At 35.1% G+C, this 23,120-nt stretch overlaps 1 protein-coding gene across 1 annotated transcript in view; it reads left to right on the forward strand.

Moving 5' to 3' along the window:
- Positions 1-447: 447 nt before the first annotated feature.
- CDK8 (cyclin-dependent kinase 8) overlaps positions 448-23,120 on the forward strand; it is a 44,090-nt gene continuing 21,417 nt past the window's right edge. The window contains exon 1 of the mRNA XM_008580895.1: positions 448-583. Within this exon, the coding sequence (XP_008579117.1) occupies positions 506-583 (78 nt within the window). The 5' untranslated portion in view covers positions 448-505. The remainder of the gene's footprint in view (positions 584-23,120) is intronic.

The following is a 23,120-nucleotide window of genomic DNA, read 5'->3' on the forward strand; positions in this document are numbered from 1 at the left end:
TTCCTTTTAAAGTAGGGAATTTTATTTTATTTTTTATTATTTTTTTATTTTTTCCTTTTTGTCTTTTTTCGTGTCCGGCAACGGATCGCAACCCTCAGTGTCACGCCCGTACCGGACCGAGACCGGCAACGGGATCGCAACCCTCAGCGTCGCACCCGCACCTCGCTCAGCCAGTGAGCGGGAACCGGTCTATATGTGGGATCCGAACCCTCGGTGGGAGCGCCGCCGCCACACTCCCAAGCGGTGCACTGTAGCAGTGCGCCACCGGGCCGGCCCAAAGTAGGGAATTTTAAAGTTATTTATGTTATTCAATAGTCTGAAATTATATTTTCAGTATTTTGGGGAATCACTGAATATTTCTTTTTCTGATAGAAAAATATTATACATCAAATTATCTTTCCCTCTTTTTTAAGCTTCTTGTGATATTTTTTCTTTCTTTCAGCATATAATCAAGTTTCACAGAGCTTCTAAAGCAAACAAGAAGCCAGTTCAGTTACCTCGGGGAATGGTGAAGTCACTATTATATCAGATCCTGGATGGGATTCACTACCTGCATGCTAACTGGGTGTTGCACAGGGATTTGGTAAGTTGATCTATAGTTGGGTTTAAACTAGAAAGATGTGTGTATAGTTGGATGCTTTTCTAGTTGTTTGTAGATATGAGTGTTATATGTAGGCCTGCAAACCTTACAGAAGGAATGAGAATGCTACAGTTTTAAAACATGACCTAGTTTTAACCTTTTTACATAATGCATCCTGCTTTTCTGACATACACTAACTGGTGTTTATTGTGAGGCGAAAGAAGACACATTTGTATACCTAAGCTTTTGTTTCCTTTTAAGTCTGTAAGTAAAGCATGGGCTTATTTTATATTTATTATTAGAAGCCAGGAAAACTCTGGAAATTGATATATTTATGAATAACTTGAAAATAAAACTTTTGGAGCCTAATTCATACTAACTTAGATATCAGGAAAGAAAAATGTTAATTCCATCTGTTTATTTTTTAAACCCCACTATATTAATAGCAGTTGGCTGGCCAATAAGTCTGTTTAGGTGCATTAAATTTTTAAGAATTTAGAAACTTTAGAAATTGACGTTTTTATTTTTATGTGGCAAAATAGTTTATGCTTTTATTCACCCATCTAGCATATTATTATTCATTAAATTGTCATCGATTTAAAATAACTTAAACCTCAAATTACTCTTTCTCATCATGTAATTACATTGTACTTTTGTAGTTCTTTTTTTTCTGTAAAGGTAGTAACTACAGTCAGGTTTATAACAGCACTTTCATTCCTAATTATTATAAATACAATGCTGGAAGTGATGGTTTTATCTCTAATCATATGTGTGCATAGGAAAAACCCTGCAGATTTTGAGGTTGAGCTGATCTAGGCCCTCACGCAGATGCTTTCCAAGCTGCTCTGTATTTAATGCTTCCAATTTCTGGCCTTTGAATGAACTGTTCTAATGGTACAGATTCTGCTGCTTTCTAGCTTCAAGAAACCGCCTTGAAGTACATTTGGTGGTAGTTATTTTATCTTCAGTTCTCATACCAAAAAAGTATTTAGACTAGGACCAATAATACAGCAGAAATTTGGTTGAACTATTTTTCTTCTGCAAACTTTTATCTTTAATAGAGTTAAAATATTTTACTTACAATGATGGATTTACAAGTGCAGAACAGAAATAAAACAAGTCCTTTGGCTTTTTATGAAGCTGAAAATAAATTTCAGCCTTCAGGGGTGGAGTCAGTTTAGGGAAAAACTTTTGAGCTGCCGACCTTTTTTATAATCTCTAAAAGAATAAAACTGGCTATAGGCATTTTTCCCCATAGAGTCAATTATGCTAAGATAGCTCTACATTTTCTTTTTCTTGTTAATTTTTTTTTCATTTTTAAAATATGTATATTTATTAGGTAAGTACAGACTGAGGTTAAACCAGTATTTAGATTTTTATGTTAATAATATATAATGTACTTGAATCACTTATAGTTAGCTACAGTAGTGTAAATAATTAAGAGGTCTAATTTCTTTTCTCTGTCTTTTGGTAAAGCTCTTTCTGTTGATGTAGCTTGAACACTTTCTGTTTGACATAGGGATAATGTAGAACAGATTATTTCAGAAGTCTCTGTTAGTTATGTACTAAAAGGTAGGGAGCAGGGGGGATCAGTGTACCCTAAGTATAGGCAACAAGGGGTTCATTGTCTGTAGGCAATTTAAAAATAATAATAAACCTACTAAAAGTTGTTGCTTTTTATTATCACCATATGCTGGTGGTTCTGAACAATATCAGTAATAAAGTATTCCTTTAGTTAGGCAAACCACTCCTACTCCTCTTTCTCTCTTGATATGCTACTGTTATCTCTTTAATAGTCTGTTTATCTCAAATATTTTCCAAATGGTAATGTAATGTTTCCTACTACCTCCTTGAATTTCCCCATCGGCAGAAGATTTCCTGTGCATGACTTCTCAGTGCTCTAAGCATCTAACCCTCTGTGTGTCTCAAGCACACAGACACCCACTGATCCATCATTTCATTAAAATGGGAGTCTCTGCCTCTCACTGAGATCTTACTGATTCAGGTGCCCACCTCTCAAATTCTTCAGTTTCTGAAGGAAAGACTTACTTTTTTTTTTTTTTAATGTGAGTACCTTGCTGCCGACTGAAAATTAAATTTTGGAGTTTTGATGTTATATAGTTTTTCAGCTATAGCTACATATGATACTAACACATGTAGTATTATGATATTTACTCTGAAGAACATTGTTCAGAAGCTGTATAACAGAATTTTTTAACCCCTTCTCAAATATTTATCATTTCCAGATAAAATATTTATCCTATTGGAATAAATAAAATCAATAGTTTATTATATTCTTTGTTCCTCTTTAGTAAGGTTTAGATAGAATATGGCAATGCTGACCTTAACTGATCTACATAGATTTCTAATACTGTGAATTGGACTAGTTGTTTGAGGTACTGACATACCACAAGAAACTTCATACTAAGGTGGATAATTGGCACAGACATCCTAAAAACACCATTTAAATAATACCCCAGAATTTTATTGAAGTTTTTGTTTAATAAAATTAGCTTTATTAATAATAAAAATCCTGGTTTGAGACAGTAGCGTTTATGAAGTTCTTTGTTTGATATGTGTAGTTGAGCTTTTACAATTGTTAGTCCTATAATAAATAAAAATGCATGTTGCCACTATTAATTACTACATAGTAGCAGATCAGGAAACTGAAGTCTGTCCATCCTTGGTGGGGAATAAAGATGTATTAATTCTGGAACCCTTTTTTGGGCTGAAGGTGGTAATAAGTGCATTTACTTGGGTGTTTTAAGAAAAATAGACCAGGAAGGAAATACAGGCAATATTTATTTCTATGAGGTAATTTATGGGTCCAAACTAAACTTTTTAGTTTTAGAACACTATGTATACGTAAGTTGTTGCTTGAACACATATAATCAGTTTGCTGTTAAGTAGAGATAAATAAAAACAAAGGTATGTGAGTTGACTTAGTTCTGCTGTTTCCCTTGACTACTTTCTTCCCCTTTTTTTACTTCGCTTCTCTCCTTGGGAAGTGAAAATAGTTTGTCTAACAGTTGACAGACAGTCCTGGTTCTGGGATTACCATCTGTATTATTCACGGTTCTCTAGAGAAACAGAACCAACAGTATGTCTGTATTCATATATAGTGAGAGTGAGCAAGCAATTTATTTATTATAAGGAATTGGCTCATGCAATGGTGGAGGCTTGGTAAATCCAAAATCTGCAGGATAGGCTGCATACTGGACCCAGGAAAGAGGTATAGTGTGAATCCAAAGACAGTATGCTTGCAGAATTCCTTCTTGCTCAGGGAGGTCAGTCTTTGTTCTATTAAGACCTTCAACTGATTAGATGAGACCTACGCACATTAAGATGAGTAATCTATTTTTACCTAAAGTCCACCAATTTAAATGTTAATCTCATTTTAAAATGCCTTCACAGAAATATCCAGAATAATGTTTGATCAAACATCTGGGCACTGTGACCCAACCAAATTGGCATATAAAATTAATCATCCTATACAAATGAATAAACAGAAGCACAAGTTGAAATAATATGGGATAAGTTGGTTATCTTCCTCCTCCCAACCCCCAGTTACCTGCTTATATAAAATAAGAGTATTAGGTTAAGGCATACCAAGAATTTTTACCTGTTACCATAAAGAGGAACTAAGTGGGAAATACTTATGAAGACATAAAATAAAGATATGTTCAACCTCATGAACTATTGGTGTGAATGTAAAATGGTACAGCCGCTGTGGAAAAAGTTTTCTCAAAAAATTAAAAATAGAATTACTGTATGATCCAGCAATTCCACTTTTGGGTATATACCTAAAAATATTCAAAACAGAATGTCAGAGAGATATTTGTACACCCATGTTTGTAAAAGCATTATTCATAATAGCCAAAACGTAGAAGCAACCCAAATGTTTATTGGTGGATGCATAGATAAGCAAAATGTGGTACACACATACAATGGAATATTAATCCTTAAAAAGGAAGAAAATTCTGACATATGTACAACATGGATAAACCTTGAGGACATTATGCTAAATTAAATAAGCCAATCACAAAAAAGACAAATACTGTATGATTCCACTTATATGAGGTACTTAGAGTAGGCAAAATCATAGAGACAGAAAGTACAATGGTGGTTGCTAGGGTTGTGGGTGGAGGTGTTGAGGGTTATTGTTTAATGGGTACAGAATTTCAGTTTTACAAGATAGAAAGTGTTTGGAGATGGATGGTAGTCATGGTTGCACAACATTAAGAATACGTTTAATGCCTCTGAACTGCACACTTAAAAATGGTTAAGATGATAAATTTTATGTTATGTGTGTCTTACCACAATAAAAAAAAAATTGGGGGAAAAGTATGTTTAAATTATTCATAATAAGGAAAAGTTTGAATCCTGTTACCCTGATTAAATTGAGTTTGTTGGTTTTTATGAACCCAGTCAAATAAAAAGACATGAAGCACTAAAGTCATATTTGATACCTTTTGTGTAGAAGCCCAGGTTTGATTTGGCAACAGTATCTAAACGCTTTTATCTGAAAAGGTAGTGCTCCCAGATAGAGTTAAATTGGCAAAGGCAGAACAGGGTTTTCACTGCCGATGCTTGTGTTGTGACCATTTTGAGAGCAACCTGAGCAGTTGATCCTGCAACTAAATGTCTATCTGGATTTTTTCAGTAGAGCTAATGAACCCAGTCAAATAAAAAGACATGAAGCACTAAAGTCATATTTGATACCTTTTGTGTAGAAGCCCAGGTTTGATTTGGCAACAGTATCTAAACTCTTTTATCTGAAAAGGTAGTGCTCCCAGATAGAGTTAAATTGGCAAAGGCAGAACAGGGTTTTCACTGCCGATGCTTGTGTTGTGACCATTTTGAGAGCAACCTGACCAGTTGATCCTGCAACTAAATGTCTATCTGGATTTTTTCAGTAGAGCTAATTTTTTTTTTAATAAAACTTTTTACATTTAGGAATGATTTTCTTCTGGAGCTTTTGAAATAAATTTCAATCAGTTAATTTTTTTTAACTAAGAAGAATTCTGTGATAAGTTAAAGATTTGAAACACACTGTCAAGTATGGTAGTATTTATGAATCCAAGTGAAGACTGATGCTATAGTCTGGTTCCAATCTTGTTTTCTTTCCCTATCTAATTCCTTAAACTAATTTACCAGCCAAGCAGAGGTTGCTCTGCCTGCCTGAATTCCCTCCTCCCTTTCTCTTCATTGTTTGAAATTTTATTCATCTTTATGAACTCTGCACATGCTACCTCATCAATAAAGCCCTTCCTAGTCACACTAGCTGGAAGTGAGAATGTTTACATTTAAAATCCTACATCAGTTACTTTGAACTACCCATAGGGTTCTTCTTAGTTTTGGTAATATGTTCTCTATTTGATTATAAGCTCTTGAGGGCAAAGACTGTGGCTTAACACGTGTTTGTATTCCTCCCAGTGCTGAGCAAACTACCTAGCAAAATACACAGTCTGTGTATACAGTACTGCTTATTTGTTGAATGAATGAACTAGCTCACTTTTGATAGAAACAGTATTCTCTATAGGTTATTTCTGGTAGTATCCGATGTTCTTCGTATCTACAGACACATGCCCTTTTCTTTTTTTTTTACTACCCTCTCATCTCTGCTATGATTTGCTGCAGTGAAATGGTGCACAATTTTTTTTTCTTTTCTATTCATACTGCATTTTAAATCTTTTCAGCTACCTTTCTCTTTCTACCTAAAAGAACTCAGTTCTCACCATTCAACTAATGATATTGATCTGTTGATCTCTTTTATAACTCTCTTTCTCTACCCAATATTTTTGTTCTACCCAGTGAAAATTATTTGATGACCCTTTTCCTATTTGTTCTGATGGTTTTTTTTTTTTTTTTTTTTTTTTGTCCTTTTTGAGACTGGCTGCACCATGCTCGGCCAGTGAGCGCACCGGCCATCCCTATATAGGATCTGAACCCGCGGCGGGAGCGCTGCTGTGCTCCCAGCGCTACACTCTCCCGAGTGCGCCATGGGCTCGACCCTGTTCTGATGTTTTTATGTCACTTAGTTTTAAAAAACTTTTTTCTTTAATCTTAAGGTTGGAACATTGCCATTATAGTTTATATACATCCATCACTTTATCCAAAAACATCTTAAGGTCTCTTCTGTGTAAATTATTATTTAATTGCAGATAAAGTGGCAATGCTGATGTTTTTCTAAGCATACCAGTTGTTCTGAACTTGCAGCTCTTCATATTTCACTTTTACACTACATTTAACCGACCAGTCCATTACTGGTCACATATAAATACTTTAATTTCTGGTTCATAGTTGCTTATTTTGGGGGGTGCTTTTGTGTTTTTAATTTTCTGATGCATTCATTGTTTGCTGTGTTGTGTGCTTTTTGTTGAAAACTTTTATGTAGTTATATCAGACCATAGGAATGGTTTACAGTTAAGTTAGTCTAAGTGTTAAAGACCTCAGCTTTTGATGTGTGTTCTAAGAAAATTAATTGAAAGTAGAATAGTAGTTATATGACTGGGTGATTAGCTATTAATTTTTGTTAAATATATGTATTAGTCACTGATCATCAGAGAAATAAAAACAATAGGATAAACAGACAGATAGAAAGATGGATAGAGGGGATTTATTAGGGAAATTGGCTTATATGATTATGGAGGCTGAAAAGTACCATCTTCAAGCAAGAGAAGCAGGGAAGCCAGAAGCATGGGTCAGTTCAGGTCCAAAGGCTGAGAACCTGGTAGGCTACTGGTACTAGTCCCGGAGTCCATAGGCCAGAGAAACTGGAGTTCTGATGTCCAAGGACAGGAGAAGAAGAGTGTCCCGGCTCCACAAGAGAAAGAGAATTTGCCTTTCCTCTGCCGTTTTGTTCTATCTGGGCATCATCTCATTGGATGGTGCCCATCCACATTGGGTAAGGATAGATCTTTCTTACTGATTCAAATGCCATTCTCTTCTGGAAACATACCCAGAAATAATGCTTTACCAGCTATCCGGGTATCCATTAATCCAGTAAAGATGACACCTAAAATTAATCATCACAGTACACACACACACACACATACACACTCTCTCTCTCTCTCTCTCTCACACACACACACACACATACACACACACGTTCTCATATGTTCATTCATGTGTTCCACTTTTTTAAATATCTGATATCCCAAATTTCATTTTAATGGTTACCTTAATGGTTTTATCATAGTGGTAGATAACTTGAAACCAGCAGGCACTAAAGTTTATATTTTAGTTCTGTTATGCTAAATGGTGTACAGTATTAAGTGAGATATAAAGTAATGTAACTTTTCATCATAGTTAGCTTTGTTTTGTTTTTTCTTCAATCTGAATTACAAGGTTGTATATGACATTTGGAGAGTTTTGGAGTATTGCAGCTGTTACAGCTGGCTTCTGGCTGGTCACTCCTGCCCTAAACCAATTCAAAATAATTTCTTATGCCATAGTAAAAATTTCTAGAAAATAAGTCTCTACAGAGATTTACTTTAGGAGTATCCCAATGGGGATGTCCTACTGTGAATAGTACATGATGTGAAATAGCCCAGTAGGCCCCTGCGTAAGCATATGGAAAAGGTGCAAGAGCTATTTCAAAGCTTTAATCTAACTTATTGTAAAAAATCTGATAGTGCTGCTGCTCTGAGGTTTATTTTAATTTTGCTGGGTAACTTGAAATCACTTGGTGGGCTTCAGCTGTCCTTAGTGAAGGATGTATTGGTTTCTCAGCAACCATTAAATAAGGTCAAAATCTTGGAGGGAGCCATTGACTCAAACTCATTTGCATAGGGCCAGTGTTATCAAGGCATCTTATTCTGTATTGATGGTAGCATCATAAATTATTGGGGCATTTTGGATCTGATTTTTTATTTGAGTGTTTCACAAAGTGAAAAATCTAATGTTTGCTCATGGTTATATGGTGTTTTATTTTTGTTTGAGGTGCATTTTCTTATTGTCTGCTCAACTCTACCACCAATAAGTGGAAAAACTGAGAAGCAAAAATGTTAAGTGACCTGATTATAGTCACTTAGAGAACTAGAAAAGTTGGACTACTGAATTTAGGGTTTTTCCTGTAGGTTAGTGATTTTTAAATTGCAGGTTCTAAGGCATAAGTGAGTAAGGAAATCACAATACAGCTTTTTTTTTTTTTTTTCTTCATGAAATAAAATAGAGAAAATATTAGAGAGTATCACATGAATTAAGGGCAATTATTGTTTCATGAAACTTCTGTTTCAGTTGTATATGTTTTATGTCAATCTTGTCATTTAATACTAAATGATTTTTTCCTGTAGGTTATGTTCAAAAAAGTTTGAAAGCCACTATACTAGACTACTATTTCCCAGAAGGCATTTGATATAGTTAGGAAAAAAGAACATTAAACTTAGTCAAGTCTTTGAAAATGCTTAGCCCCAAGTTTATAAGTACTTGAATGTTTTATGCAAACTTCTTGATATTGATAATAAAATAGTTTTGAATAGGAGTAGCTCTTTAGGGAATAAATATATTTTTCTAAGTAGGGATTTTAAATGGCTGATAGAATTTCAAGAAAGTTTTACTTTCTTCCTTTCGCTTTTCCAGATTGAATAGTTTGTTACTTACATTATTGTTGTAATCAGAAAAAAAGTGTTTTCATCTGGACCAGAAAACTGAGGAAAATGTTTATTTAGTCTATTATTAAAGTTCACACATAATATTCAATGTGGCTTGGTGTATTCTATGTTGATTGTTATTAAAAAAAAAAAGCCATACATATCCTTTCTATCTAAAATGAGACAAGAAAAACAAAGCAGAAAGGACTCTGAGATTATCCATATGCCAAAAGAGGCAAAGCAACAAAGTAGTGGAAGAGTAGGGAAGAAAAGAAAGGAGTCTGCATTCTGTACCTCTTTTCTGTTTTGTGCCCTTTTCTGTGATGGAGCTTCCTTGAAATGAGTGTTGGAAACATATTAAGCACATTTCTTTAAAACAGTTTTTTGGAAGAAAAATAATTTATAATTGTCAGGTTTAATTATTGCTCATTACTTGAGATTTGCTTCATTTACTGGGAACTCCAAGGATATATTCTTTTTTTTTTTTTTTCCTTTTTGTCTTTTTTCGTGACCGGCAAAGGATTGCAACCCTCAGTGTCGCGCCCGCACCTCGCTCAGCCAGTGAGCAGCCGGTCTGTACGTGTTATCCGAACCCTCGGCGGGAGCGCCGCCGCGCTCCCAAGCGGCGCACTGTAGCAGTGTGCCACTGGGCCGGCCCCAAGGATATATTCTAATTGTAACTTTTCTTGTTTGTTTAATTGGGTAGCTAGTAAAACACATAAGATGGCATCCATAAAGTTTAGGCTTGAGGATAAAACATGAGTTTGGTAATATCTGATGAAGGCAAACTTAAATGAGATTTCCATTAATTTTAGTTAACATTATGAATATTGTGCTTATTCTCATGTGTATTTACTTAAATGACCAGTTGGGCAGGATTGAGTGTAAACAATCTGTTTGGTTTCTTGATAAATGCTACATTTGCTTAATTTTGATATTGGGCACAAACTATGGACTGCATTTCTATTATTTGTAAATAACAAAAAAGTAACCCACTTCATTTTACTAAATGTCACAACTGCAAATACCATACATGTTGATATGGGCAGATTACAAATTGATAATAAAAATATTATATTATTTGGTTTACATATTATTTGTAGTCTACTTTTCCTTAGATTGTGAATGAGTCTTTTCAGATACTTCATCAACACAGTGCTAGAGTCTTGAGTCAGACTTCTCACCAGTCAGAAATGGTTATTCTAAGTAATCTCATCAAGATTTTTTAAAAAATAGAATTTCTTTAAGAAGATATTTTACGAATGATCCTGGAAATTGACTAGAGGTAGAGGATCATCTGAGTTTTAAGTCAGATATATCTTTTTTCTCTTTTTAATATAATTGATGTGGTATATCATTATGTAATTTACATAACTGCTCCCATTTTTATAAACTAAATTCTATCCACAGCAGTGAGTTTCCAAAAAACAAGACAGATTTAGGAGAATTTTGTTTAATGGATTTATGAATCATATTATTGCAGACAAGAATTCACCAGATCTCTGCCTGCATCTGATATAAGCTGTTACTTTAATTATTGTCATGTTAATGGTGAAACTCCAGTTTCTTTTCTTTTGACCTTTAGGTGTTTGTATTAGCAAAAGGAGAAATATACTACCTGTAGTCAAAATATCAAGAAATGGTTTTTCCAAAGAGGGCTTCAGAATTCTTTGAATTATAGTATGTAAGGGCATATAAAAATTAGTATTCCAATCTAACTTTCTAGTAATAGAGTCAGGCCCTTAGAGTATTTTATTGCTTTCCAGATTTCTGAAGATTTCCAAAAGTAATTTAATCTTTAAAGATGGAATATATTAGATAAGTTTTTCTCTTATCACAGCTAAAATTGTTATCTAAACCTGTTTGAAGTCTTTGGTGCCCATGGCAACATAAATCTTTCATGAAGTCTTTTTCAGTTTGACAACCTTATCTCTTTACTGGATACAAGCAAATGAGAAATGATCAAATACGAGGGCAAAAGTAAGTTTTTCTATAGAAACAAGAACAAACAGCCATATTTCAAAATCAGTTCAACCCAAAAGTTCAAGATCTTGTGTAAATTTTTCTAAATGTTGTTCAAATCAACCCATAGGAAGTTTTTTAGAGTTAATAAAACTAAAAGTTTCTTCAGAGATACAATTAAATATAAAATCAGCAAGTTATTGAATTAACTATTGAAGAAATATTTATTAAAGTCTCCTACCTGCCCCCCACTACAACTGGATTTTACTTTCCCTTTTATACAGTCATCACTTTGTTATAATGACCTATGTCCATTTTTTTTTTTTTTTTTTTTTTGTCTTTTTCCGTGTCCGGCAACGGATCGCAACCCTCAGTGTCGCCCCCGCACCGGACCGGGACCGGCAACAGGACCGCAACCCTCGGTGTTGCTCCCGCGCCTCGCTCAGCCAGTGAGCGGGAACCGGTCTGTATGTGGGACCTGAACCCTCGGGCGGGAGCGCCGCCGCGCTTCCCAAGCGGCGCACTATCCAGTGTGCCACCGGGCCGGCCCATATTATTTAATTTATATGTAATTTGCCTCCAGATTTTTATCATGCCATAATTATAATACTTTAAGTAGGTATGTAATCTGAGGATTCCTAACTCTGTTCTAAAATAGATGTCTGAATTTCTAAGATTAGTTTCAATTTTTAATTCTGAATTTCCAGTCTTTTCAAATCATAGATAGGCTTGTAATTCAGATCAGTGCAGTTTAAGATGCCTATTTAACATAAGTATAGAAGGTAGATGATAGTCTGCTAATTTTTTTAACTCAGTCTAAAAATTGTTTATTATATACTTTGTATCATTTGTAATAAAGATCATTTTTTAGTTTTTCCTAATTTTATAGACTAATAGACCTTAAAGGTGGAAGGCATCTTAGAAGTGACTATTCCAATATCTTACCTGGCACAGTAATTCGTGGTAATATCTGCAGCGGATAACTACTCTGTCACTACTTGAATGTTTCCAGTGTGGCTAAATTTCTGTCTCATTGGGGTAGACTTATTGTTACACAGATGTAATCCTTAGGAGGTAGAGTCACAAATTTGGAATTTATAACACATATCCTTTGGGCCCTCTCTTCTTTAATCAATCTTCTGTTTTATTTTTTTCCCTCTGATTACCACCACCTAGTAAAATCAGATGTTGTCTGAGCCTTCATGCTGAAGAGGGGAGAAGGGAAATCTAAAAAAAAAAGGTGAAAAGTAGAGAGAAGTAAAGAATAACAAAAGGAGAAATTAAGAAGAAAAATAAAAAAGGGTTCCATATGGCAGGGAACAATCTATGTCCTTGAATAATTGTTTCATGACGGGCTAAAGAGGAAAAATTAAGCCCCTGTTATAGTGGACCTGAGATTTGTTTGAATATTGCTTCCACCACTTAATCATGTAACCTTGGGAAGAGTTAACCTCTCTAAGTGTTATTTTCCCCATCTATAAAATGGAGCCAGACCTAAATTTGTTTCTTTTTGGTAGAGATTCATATGAAGCATTAAGACTGTGGCACATAATAAATGTTCAGTAAATACATTTCACTTTCAGTCCATCATTAAGTTGCCCTGGGAACATAAGCATCTTAGGGGCAGGAATTTTATTCATTTTGGTTACTGTTATATCATCACTATTGAGAATACTACATAGTGCATATTGGATGCACAGTAAGTACTGTAATTTATTGAATGAATTAACAGGTTCTTGCCAGCTCTACCTTTAAAACATATCTCATTTCCAACTACAGTAAAACCTTCCTGTAACTCAAATTTGAGTACAGTACAATTGGCAGCTGGTCCCAGTCATCTGCCCAGTATCTTTTCTTAAAGAAGTGTAAACTGTAGTGCTTATTTTCATGGAGAAGAGGCTTCAGGGAGAGGAAACTATGAAGGGGAGGGCAAATTTGGCATGGATTCTGAAATTCTTCTAGCCCAATATTCCTGGATGAATCTAATAAATCAGATGCCAACAATAGGGAGATTCCAGAATTCCCTGCTGCCCAGAAATGGATTTGGATTTCCCAGATGGGCATCAGGACTGCTAGTTATATGGGCTCACCTTGTTCATTTCATTAGTTTCTGTTCATTTACCCTATAGTAATCTCACTCCATACTTTACCCAGTTGAATTTCTTTCTTTCTTTTTTTTTTTTTTTGTCTTTTTTGAGACTGGCCGCACCACGCTCAGCCAGTGAGCACCCCGGCCATTCCTATATAGGATCTGAACCCAGGGCAGGAGCACTGCTGTGCTCCCAGTGCCGCACTCTCCCGAGTGCGCCACGGGCTCGGCCCACCCAGTTGAATTTCTTGGACTATACGATTGTCTCATGGCCTTACTTCTCATCATTTCTATCATCACTGCTCTAATCCAGGCCACCCAGATTACTGCAAAAACTCCCCAAAGATCTTCTCCACTTGTTGTCTTGTGTTTGTTTGATCTAATATCTACAATCAGAATGATCCCTTTAAAAAATAAACCACATCATGTCATTCCCCTACTTAAAATTCCTCAATAGCATCCTACCTGGGAGACCAGTACATTCAAAGTCTTTCCCAAACACATTGTATTATATACCACAAAGAAAACGTGCTGCTCACAGAGATTATAAGACATACCCCATTTTCAGGAATATTAAAATTTAAAAAGGATACTGAAAATTGGAATTCATAAAATGTAGCTTTTTCTTGTCATATATTAATCACTAGGACCTATTCATTAATACAGTGGCAAATAATAGAGGTGACTATTATTTTTGTCTTTAATGAGAATTCTTTTTTTTTTTTCCTTTTTGTCTTTTTTCGTGACCGGCAACGGATCGCAACCCTCAGTGTCGCGCCCGTACCGGACCGGGACCGGCCACGGGATCGCAACCCTCGGTGTCACTCCTGCACCTCGCTCAGCCAGTGAGCGGCCGGTCTGTATGTGGGATCCGAACCCTCGGCGGGAGCGCCGCCGCGCTTCCCAAGCGGCGCACTGCAGCAGTGTGCCACCGGGCCGGCCCTTTAATGAGAATTCTTAAGTTTTACTATTATATATGATGTTAGCTCTAGGGTTTTGGTTAAAGATCAGGTTAAAGATGTTCCCTTCTATGCCTAGTTGTTTGTTTCTAAATCAAGAATGAATTTTATTAAGTGCTTTTTCTGCTTCTTTTGAGATGATTATATGGTTGTAACCTTTAATCTGTAAATGTGGTGAAGTACATTTATAAATTACATTTAGTTTTTAATGTTCAACTATCCTTGCGTTAGTGGGACTAACACTACTTAGTCATGATATTTTTCAGACACCATTGATTCCCTGTACTAATATTTTATTTTGTCTATATTCACAAATGAGATTGGTCAGTCATCTTCTATTCGTATATTGCCTTTGTCCTGTTTTGTTGTGATGATTGTCTTAACCTCAAAAAAATGATTTTAGTGTCTGAAATAGTTTGTATAATATAGGAATTATTTGTTCCTTGAAAGGTTGATAAAAGTCATTTGTAAGACTTTTACCCTGGTGCGCTGAAGTGAGGTTGGATGGTTTTTGACTACCATTTCAGTTTCTTTAGTGGCTATTAAGCTATTTAAAATGTTTTATAAAACCCTGAGTTAAATAAGCATTTAAACATAAAATACAAATTACCATAACTGGCCTTAGAAGAGGTAGAAAAACTAAATAGATCAGTAACTTTGGAAAAAATAAAGACATTTGGGCCGGCCCGGTGGCGCACTCAGTAGAGTGCCGCACTTGAGAGCGCGGTGGCGCTCCCGCCGAGGGTTCGGATCCCATAGAGACCAGTCCGCTCACTGGTTGAGCACGGTGCGGGTGCGACACCGAGGGTTGCGATTCCGTTGCCGGTCGCGGTACGGGCGCAACACTGAGGGTTGCGATCCCGTTACCGTTCACAAAAAAAGACAAAAAGGAAAAAAATTAATAATAAATAAATAAATAAATAAAAATAAAGACATTTATCACAGGGCTACCTCCAAAAAAAAAAAAAGAAACAATTGCAAATGATCTCACAGTTGCTTCAAACCATCACAAAACAGATAATCCTACATTATATAAACCGTTCCAGAGTAGTACAAAAAAAGAATGTTTCCTTAATAACTTTGTGGAAAGAAAGCATAACACTAACAAAGAACCTGATAGAAAACCTGAAAAAGATAATTCATACAGCCCTAGACCAGTATTCATATAATTTATGCATATATCTTAAATAAAATATTAGCAAATAGTATCTAGGAGAAAAGAATACTGTGTTCTATAAGTAAGTGAAGCACATTTCAAGAATGTGAGTGATGATTCGATGTTTGGAAACCCGTTAACAAAATTCACTTATTAATAATGCTGAGAGAATAACACTATGGTTATATCAATAGTTGTAAATGTAACACTTCTACAAAATTCAGTATTTGACAAAATTCAATATTCATTTCTGGTTGAAGTTTTTAATAAAATAAGAAAAGAAGGAAACTTCCATGCATGAAAAGTATATCCCTTGTCCCATCCCATATCCTAAATCAACAGCTGACATATCATTCTAACCTTCTATCACCAGTGTTCTGGAATATTTCTAGTCCAGAAATTGTGGATTGGTTAAATCAAATAGAATAAATGCAATAGTACTCCAAATATTAAATTAGTTTCTATTACACACACACACAATACACACAATTTGCTCACTGCTGAATGAGCAAACAAGAATCAAAAGAGTCTTTATAAAGTATTTACGTTAATTGTAAATATAGATTTAGATAAATCTGGAACTATGTATAACAAAGAGTTTATAATTATTTGACTCTGTGAGGTAAGATTTCACCTTCTACATACTTTTCTATATTATTTTAATTTTCTATAAAAATGCATATTTTTGTTACTTTAACTTTTTTAAACTGCTGCTACTAATAAAGTTTTTTAACTTGTAAAGGGCATAAATACACTAAAAGCTAGAAGGTGATCAAAAGCAATTAGGGGCGTCTCACAGGGTGGTGTAGAAAATTCATCTTGGGGGCATTGTTCATTCATACGTGGGCCCGTCCCCCTGTCTCTCTAAGTTTTTACTTAAGAATCACTGCAGTAGTGAATCATTGTTAACAGATTCCAGTGTTAGCTGCTATTTTAATTATCATTATAATATATTTAGGGCTTTTTATATATCGGGCATCATTTTAAGTCTTTTAAATGTATTAAGTCACATTTGATCTGTGCAACAACACTAGGTTGTCATCATTATTTTTACTCATTTTATAGATGAAGAAATGGAGGTTAAGTTTACACAACTAATAGCTGGTGACATTCCTGATTTTCTTCACTGATTTTATTCAACCACTTATCTGTATTTCTCATCTTCTCAAATTTACCATATTCCTCAGATATTTAGAGGGAGAAGAAAGTTGGAGAACTGTTGGTCTAAAGTCTCCTCTGTCTGTTGGAATATAGAAAAAGAAGTTATTATTGAAGTATCAGATAAAGTACATTTTATTTCAAAAGACTGAAACACATTTGTAACAGAAGGATGAAAATAGTAAAAGTACAGCAAAGAACTGATGGTCTGTTCAGTTTGGCAATTGTACAAAAAGAAATAGAAATATATAATTATGTACCTTGACATTTTTCTATCAGATTATGACAAATTTTTTGAAATAAAGAATGAGCAAAAATTACAGAGTAAAGCAATATAATATAAAAGAATCACTTGGCATTTAGGGCTATATAAGAGTATATTTTTCAAGTAAACATCCACTCAAGAAAGTTGCATGTCTAAAAGGTTACGTATTTAATTTTTGTAATGTCTGGCTTCCCTGTGTGACATAGACCATTGTCTATTTTGTTACCCACTATCTGTCATATTCCAAAGACAATGCCTGATTCCCTCAGTATGTTGAATGGATGAACACTAACTGCTGTGACATAAATTACAGCCTTTCTAGAAAGTGAGAATTATCAAGAACTTTAAAATTTTTCATTCCTTTTAATCTAGCAATCTTACTTTTAGCAAACTCTCTTAAAGATGTTATAAAAAATGGTGAAAAGGCCATCACGGAATTAATGGTAATAATGACAAACTGAGGGCCGGCCCGGTGGCGCACTGGATAGTGCGCCGCTTGGGAAGCGCGGCGGTGCTCCCGCTGAGGGTTCGGATCCCACATACAGACCGGTTCCCACTCACTGGCTGAGCGAGGCGCGGGAGCAACACCGAGGGTTGCGATCCCGTTGCCGGTCCCAGTCCAGTACGGGGGCGACACTGAGGGTTGCGATCCGTTGCCGGACATGGAAAAAGACAAAAAAAATAATGACAAACTGAAAAAAATTTACGTGTCTGAATAGCCGAGCAAATTATGACACGTAGAAAAGATGAACTATTATGTAGTCATTTAAAATCATTTTTAGAGCTGGCCCTTGGCTCTCTTGGGAGACTGTGGTGCTGATAACACCAAGGCCATTGGTTCGGATCCCTATATTAGCTCACTTGGGAGACCATGGTGCTGACAACACCAAGTCAAGGTTTAAGATCCTGTTACTGGTCATCTTTTAAAAAAAAATCATTTTTATGGTAGGTTTAAAAAATTTCATTACATTGCTAAGAAAAAAAGCATACCATGGTGCTGACAACACCAAGTCAAGGTTTAAGATCCTGTTACTGGTCATCTTTTAAAAAAAAAATCATTTTTATGGTAGGTTTAAAAAATTTCATTACATTGCTAAGAAAAAAAGCAGACCATAACATAGTAGAAATAAAAAACACATAAACAAAAGAAAGAAAATATACCCCAAAAATGTAGTTGAATCTGGGTAGCTAATTGTATTTTCTTAATTGTATTTGAAAAAAATTAACTTTTCTACAAATGCAGGTATTCTAGAAGGAAAAAACACATGTGTTTTTTTAAAAGTACCAGAAGCATTAAAAATTGCGTGAAGAGGTTCACGCTATTATGACAACTTACTGTGTGATAAACCAGAAATTATTTCACAATAAAGGCCTTACTCTTTATTGTCAGTAGGGAGAATTTTCTTGCCTATAATTAAAATTTTTTGCTGTTACTTACATTGTAAACTATACTAAAATTCCATGTAGTTTATAAGATGTAAAATGTGTGTAAAAAAATTAGCATATTTATTCCACCTACAGCTGGAGATAAATTCCTAACTACTTAAGAATTGGCAACTATCACTAAAGATGTGGCAGATTGGCTGAATATAGAAACACTAGTAAAAATACTTTTATAGAATATGAATGTAAAACTAGTAGCAAGAAAAAATAATGTTAGAAAAATGGCAAAATAATTGAAAATACCTTTAATGTCTAGAATATAGAGAATCGATTTGAATATATAAGCTTAATAACCACAGTCTCTTCAATAAAACAAAACTAGAGTAAATTGTAACATTGTAATGAATATATGCAAATTAAAATGGTTAACTTACTGTTATATCAATTAAGCTCATAAAAATTACGAAATCTTATAATGTAGATATAAGATATAGGTGTACATTGCTTTTAGTTTTGCAGATTGGTTTTATCACATTTCATGGTATTATTTTTATAAAAGATAATGTTGAATTTATAAAACTGATATATAAATCTCTCAAGAGCAAAATTTGTTAATGTGTATCAAAAAAACGTTAGAAATGGTAATAATCTTTGCTCAGCAATTTGACTTTTTAGGAATTTATCATAGATAAATGCAGAAATATTTGTCATGGCATTGTTTTTTTTTGTTTGTTTGTTTTTTATGAAGGAGTTACAAGAGACCTAAATGTTTAGTAGGAGATCGTTATATAAATTATGGTGAATACATATCAGAAGAGTAATTTCATAAAGGCCATATCAAAAGGGTATTTCCAGATTTAAAAAAAAATCTTCATGATATAATAGTAAGTGAAGGGAAAAAGATGCAAACAATATATTTAGTTTGGTGCCTTTTTAATTCTATAAGGAGGAAAAAGACAAGAAGATATATCCAAAGTGTTTATAGTGGTCATCTATTAGTTTATAAATTATAGATAATTTGTTTTCATTGTGCTTTTCTTCATTTCACAAGTTTTATTCATTGAGCTAAGAAACTTAGAAAACAAAACATAAAAAATCTAGTTTTAGAATAATAAAGCTATTGTTATTATTTGATCTAATAATTCTACCTTTGAGATTTTATCCCAACGAAATTACCTGGTATGCAAGGGTACTTCGGAAAGTTCATGGAGAGATTTGTATTATCTTTTAATTATATTTTTCCATGAACTTTTTGAAGAGCCCTTGTATGTGTCAGGGGTTTGGGGTAGGGGTGGGGGCGGTATAATGTTACAAACAATGTCAGTGGGAGCATCACTAGGGTTAGTGCCAAAAGTGGGGGGTAAGGCATGGCACACTGTCTATTAATAGAGAAATACAGTATAGTTAGTAAAAGGAATATGCAAATGTCTAGATTTATCAAGGAGATAATACTTGGAAAGACAGAACACAAGACTGTATTACTCACTTTATTACTTTACTGAACTAACAACTATATAAATTAACATTGTTTAGAATAATGTTTGGAGTTACAGTGATTTTGAGATTTGAATATAAACTGTGTACTGTGTACACTTTTAATAAATTGGGTTAAATTCATAATAATGAAAGAAAACAGGAATAAAAATGAGGATACCATAGATTCAACCAATGGTGTATTTCATTAATTGATATTATTCAACAGGCAGTAGGAGATGTTCTATAACCATTTCTGTTCAGAGCATAGCTGTACTTGAAGATGTTACCATGATATTATAATACTTTTAAGTCATGTTGGACTTCTGATCTCCATGGCAACAAATACAGTTTAATGGAGTATATGCCTCATCAGATTGTCACCAGCAACGTTCTATATTTACTTTCAAGGTGATTATATTTTATAGCATATAAAAGATGAGATTATTTACCAAAGTTATGGTTTTAACCAGTCATTTCATGTATTACTACCAACTACTTGGAAGTTTTGGCTCTAGAGCTTAAAACCGCTACCAATCTGCTTCTGTTAGACAAAGAAATAAAAGAAAAAACAAATCCAGATCACGAAATTAGTTTTCTTGGAGAGTAGAACATTGTTTCAACATGACATTAAGTACTAAAACAAAAATTATTCATCAAGTCTTTTGAAGCCTTTCTTTTTTTTTTTTTTTTTTCCTTTTTTGTCTTTTTTCGTGTCCGGCAACGGGATCGCAACCCTTCGGTGCTGCTCCCACACCTCGCTCAGCCAGTGAGCGGGAACCAGTCTGTATGTGGGATCCGAACCCTCGGCGGGAGCGCTGCCACGCTCCCAAGTGGCGCACTGTAGCAGTGCGCCACCGGGCCGGCCCTGAAGCCTTTCTTAATACTGATTAAGCAACAAACAGAAAGACTGACAAGAGTAGTCATGATTATTAGGGCCTTTCCTGCAGTTTTCTCTTGAGATTTCCTTTATATTGAATTCAGAAAAGAAGAGATTTAGAGTTAGATTTGTCTACTAAATTAGACTATCATGCCCTGGGGCATTTCTTTCATTATTATGAATTTAACCCAATTCACCAAAAAAGTGAACATAGTTTATACCCAAATTATGGTAATGGTAAATGACATGAGGAGGGACCCACTGTTTATAAATACCAGTAGTGTTATTAAAACATCACTTAAGTCCATTCTCTTTTGTTTGTGAATATCTAGCTAAATCTGAATTCACTTAAATGTAGAGGTAGTGTTAGGATAAAAGTGAGGTGTTAGTAAGGTGTCTTTTCAGCCACAAGACCCAGATCGTGCAATAGGTGACAAGTTGCCTAGCAAAGTAAATTTTAATTATTAACTGGAGCTTGGGCCCAAGCCCTAATACTAGGCCAGACTTTGACAGAGAAACTGTTTATTCCCTACCAAAGCTTAAGCCCAGGTTTGGAACTTGACCAGTCTAGTAAATCTAGAATAAAAGAAACCTGAAATGATAAGCAAGAGAGGGTTTCTCCCCTTTGCCTAGTGCCAAGCTGGCCAATACCACCCATGCCAAGGCTTCTTATATCTGAGTCCAGCTGCTGAATGAGTAAGAAAGTGTTTAAGAAGAGAGCGAGAGAGCAAGATCTTTTCCACTCCCTCCAGAAGAAGGAGAGTTACGTCCATGTATGCATTGTGCTGTTACCAGATATGGATATAATCTTTTAGGATGGAACACTCCAGTGCTAGAAAGGTCAGTCACAGCAAACCAGTTAATTATCTTGTACCTGTGGAGAAGGTAGTAGGATTTGGGATGAGATGGAAGAGGGATGGGTGCTGAAAAGATCTTTAACTTTTAACTGTATGCTACTTTATAGTTTGGATTTCTTATATTCAGAATATTTTCATGTATTCTGTCATTATGGAGAGTAGGTCAAATTTTGCCAAGGAGCACAGAGGAGAGGTCCTTTGGGGCAGAAATAATGGCATAGCAATGACATGGTTGTGAAAGGACAGGGTCTGGTCCAAGAATGCTGAAAATGATATGTATGACAGGAACAGCATGGAGCAGGGAAAGGTAGGGCTGGAGATGGAGGGGACCCATTGCAAGGACTGGATTTTATTCAGTGGTGGGGAGAGACCAATCAGATTTGAAATAATATTTTAATAATAGTAATAAAACATAACTAAAGCATTTAAAGAAATTTTTAAAAAGGTTCATCCATACCTCTGTCACTCTAATGTTTTTGTTCTTCTGTTCCTTATTATAGGAACTTTTTTGGGCCTAGTTTTAATCAAAATCTATATATCGTTTTGTATTCTATTTTTACGTAATCTTCTTATAATAATTTTTCATGTTACTGAGTAAGGTTCTAAGCATGGGAGTGACATAATTAGATTTGTCTTTAGAAAGATAACTCTGTCAGTGGTAGAGAAGATGGATTTGATGGGAAGAGATTCTAAATGGGCTTAGAGAGTAGGGAATGCGTTCAAGAGGTATTTAGTGAATCCTGTTCTAAAGAACCATGAGAAGAGAGTTCTAGCATAAACATGAAAGTTCCTGAGCCCACATTGTGAGTTGAGAGCAAGGCTTTCCCCTTAGCCAGAACAGAAACGCTGCCTGATTCCACTTGGAAAGCCCTCCTCCCCTTCAACGTTTTATACTGTCTGAGAAATCTGGTTTCATTTTTAAGTAGGCTGGGCCCTAAGAGGCTGCAGAGACTAACCCAGTGTTGATTGATTAACATGGTGCTTGAAAGCAATTTTATTCGCCCTAGGCAGCACCTGCATATAGCTCACAAGGAATATTGTTAGAGCTATACTTAACTTTTGGTACTTAGCCTATCACCGCAGTGGTCAGGAGTGTATGTGTAGTGATGATAGAGGTTCTGAAATCTTTTTCTTTAATAAAACATTATTATTTATTATTATTATTATTATAGCAATACACATTAGTTTTAAAAATTGCTACATAAAATTACTTTCAGAATGATAGGAAGGGAGCGCTAGACTGTTCAGAGAGAGGGTAGATTCTGCTGCTGCCGCAATTTTGCTGATTATACTTAGTGCAAGTCATTCAATCTCTGGTGCCTAGTTTCCTTGCCTTTAAAATTGTAGGAATTTTCAACCTCTGAAATGTATATGCTGCCATTTCAGCATATCTTCTTTCTTTGTTTGCTGGGGAAAAAAATAATTTTGATCTTTGGTAGTTGATAGAATAATATTCTACAAATTACATGTTGGCAATAATAGCATGGGGACCATCACTAAATATAGTTAGGGAAGCCTGTGAAATGGTTACTACTATAAAACAGCCCTCATTAAAGTCTTTAATTTGATTTTAAGGTTGCTTTGATCAATATTTGAAGAGGCTTTCTAATCTAGTTTTACCGTAATTTAACAGAGTGGTAGAATTAAAGTCGGATCAAGTCGATAGCAGGATAGCAGGGTGAGTAAGGTTTGGGGAGAAAACCAGTTGCTTATTTCCTCCCCTGTCTCGACCTCTGTCTCTCCCCCCCCCCCCCCCCCCCCCCC

Source organism: Galeopterus variegatus, unplaced genomic scaffold (genome assembly GCF_000696425.1).
Source record: "Galeopterus variegatus unplaced genomic scaffold, G_variegatus-3.0.2 Scaffold2195, whole genome shotgun sequence".
Classification (NCBI taxonomy): Eukaryota; Metazoa; Chordata; class Mammalia; order Dermoptera; family Cynocephalidae; genus Galeopterus; species Galeopterus variegatus.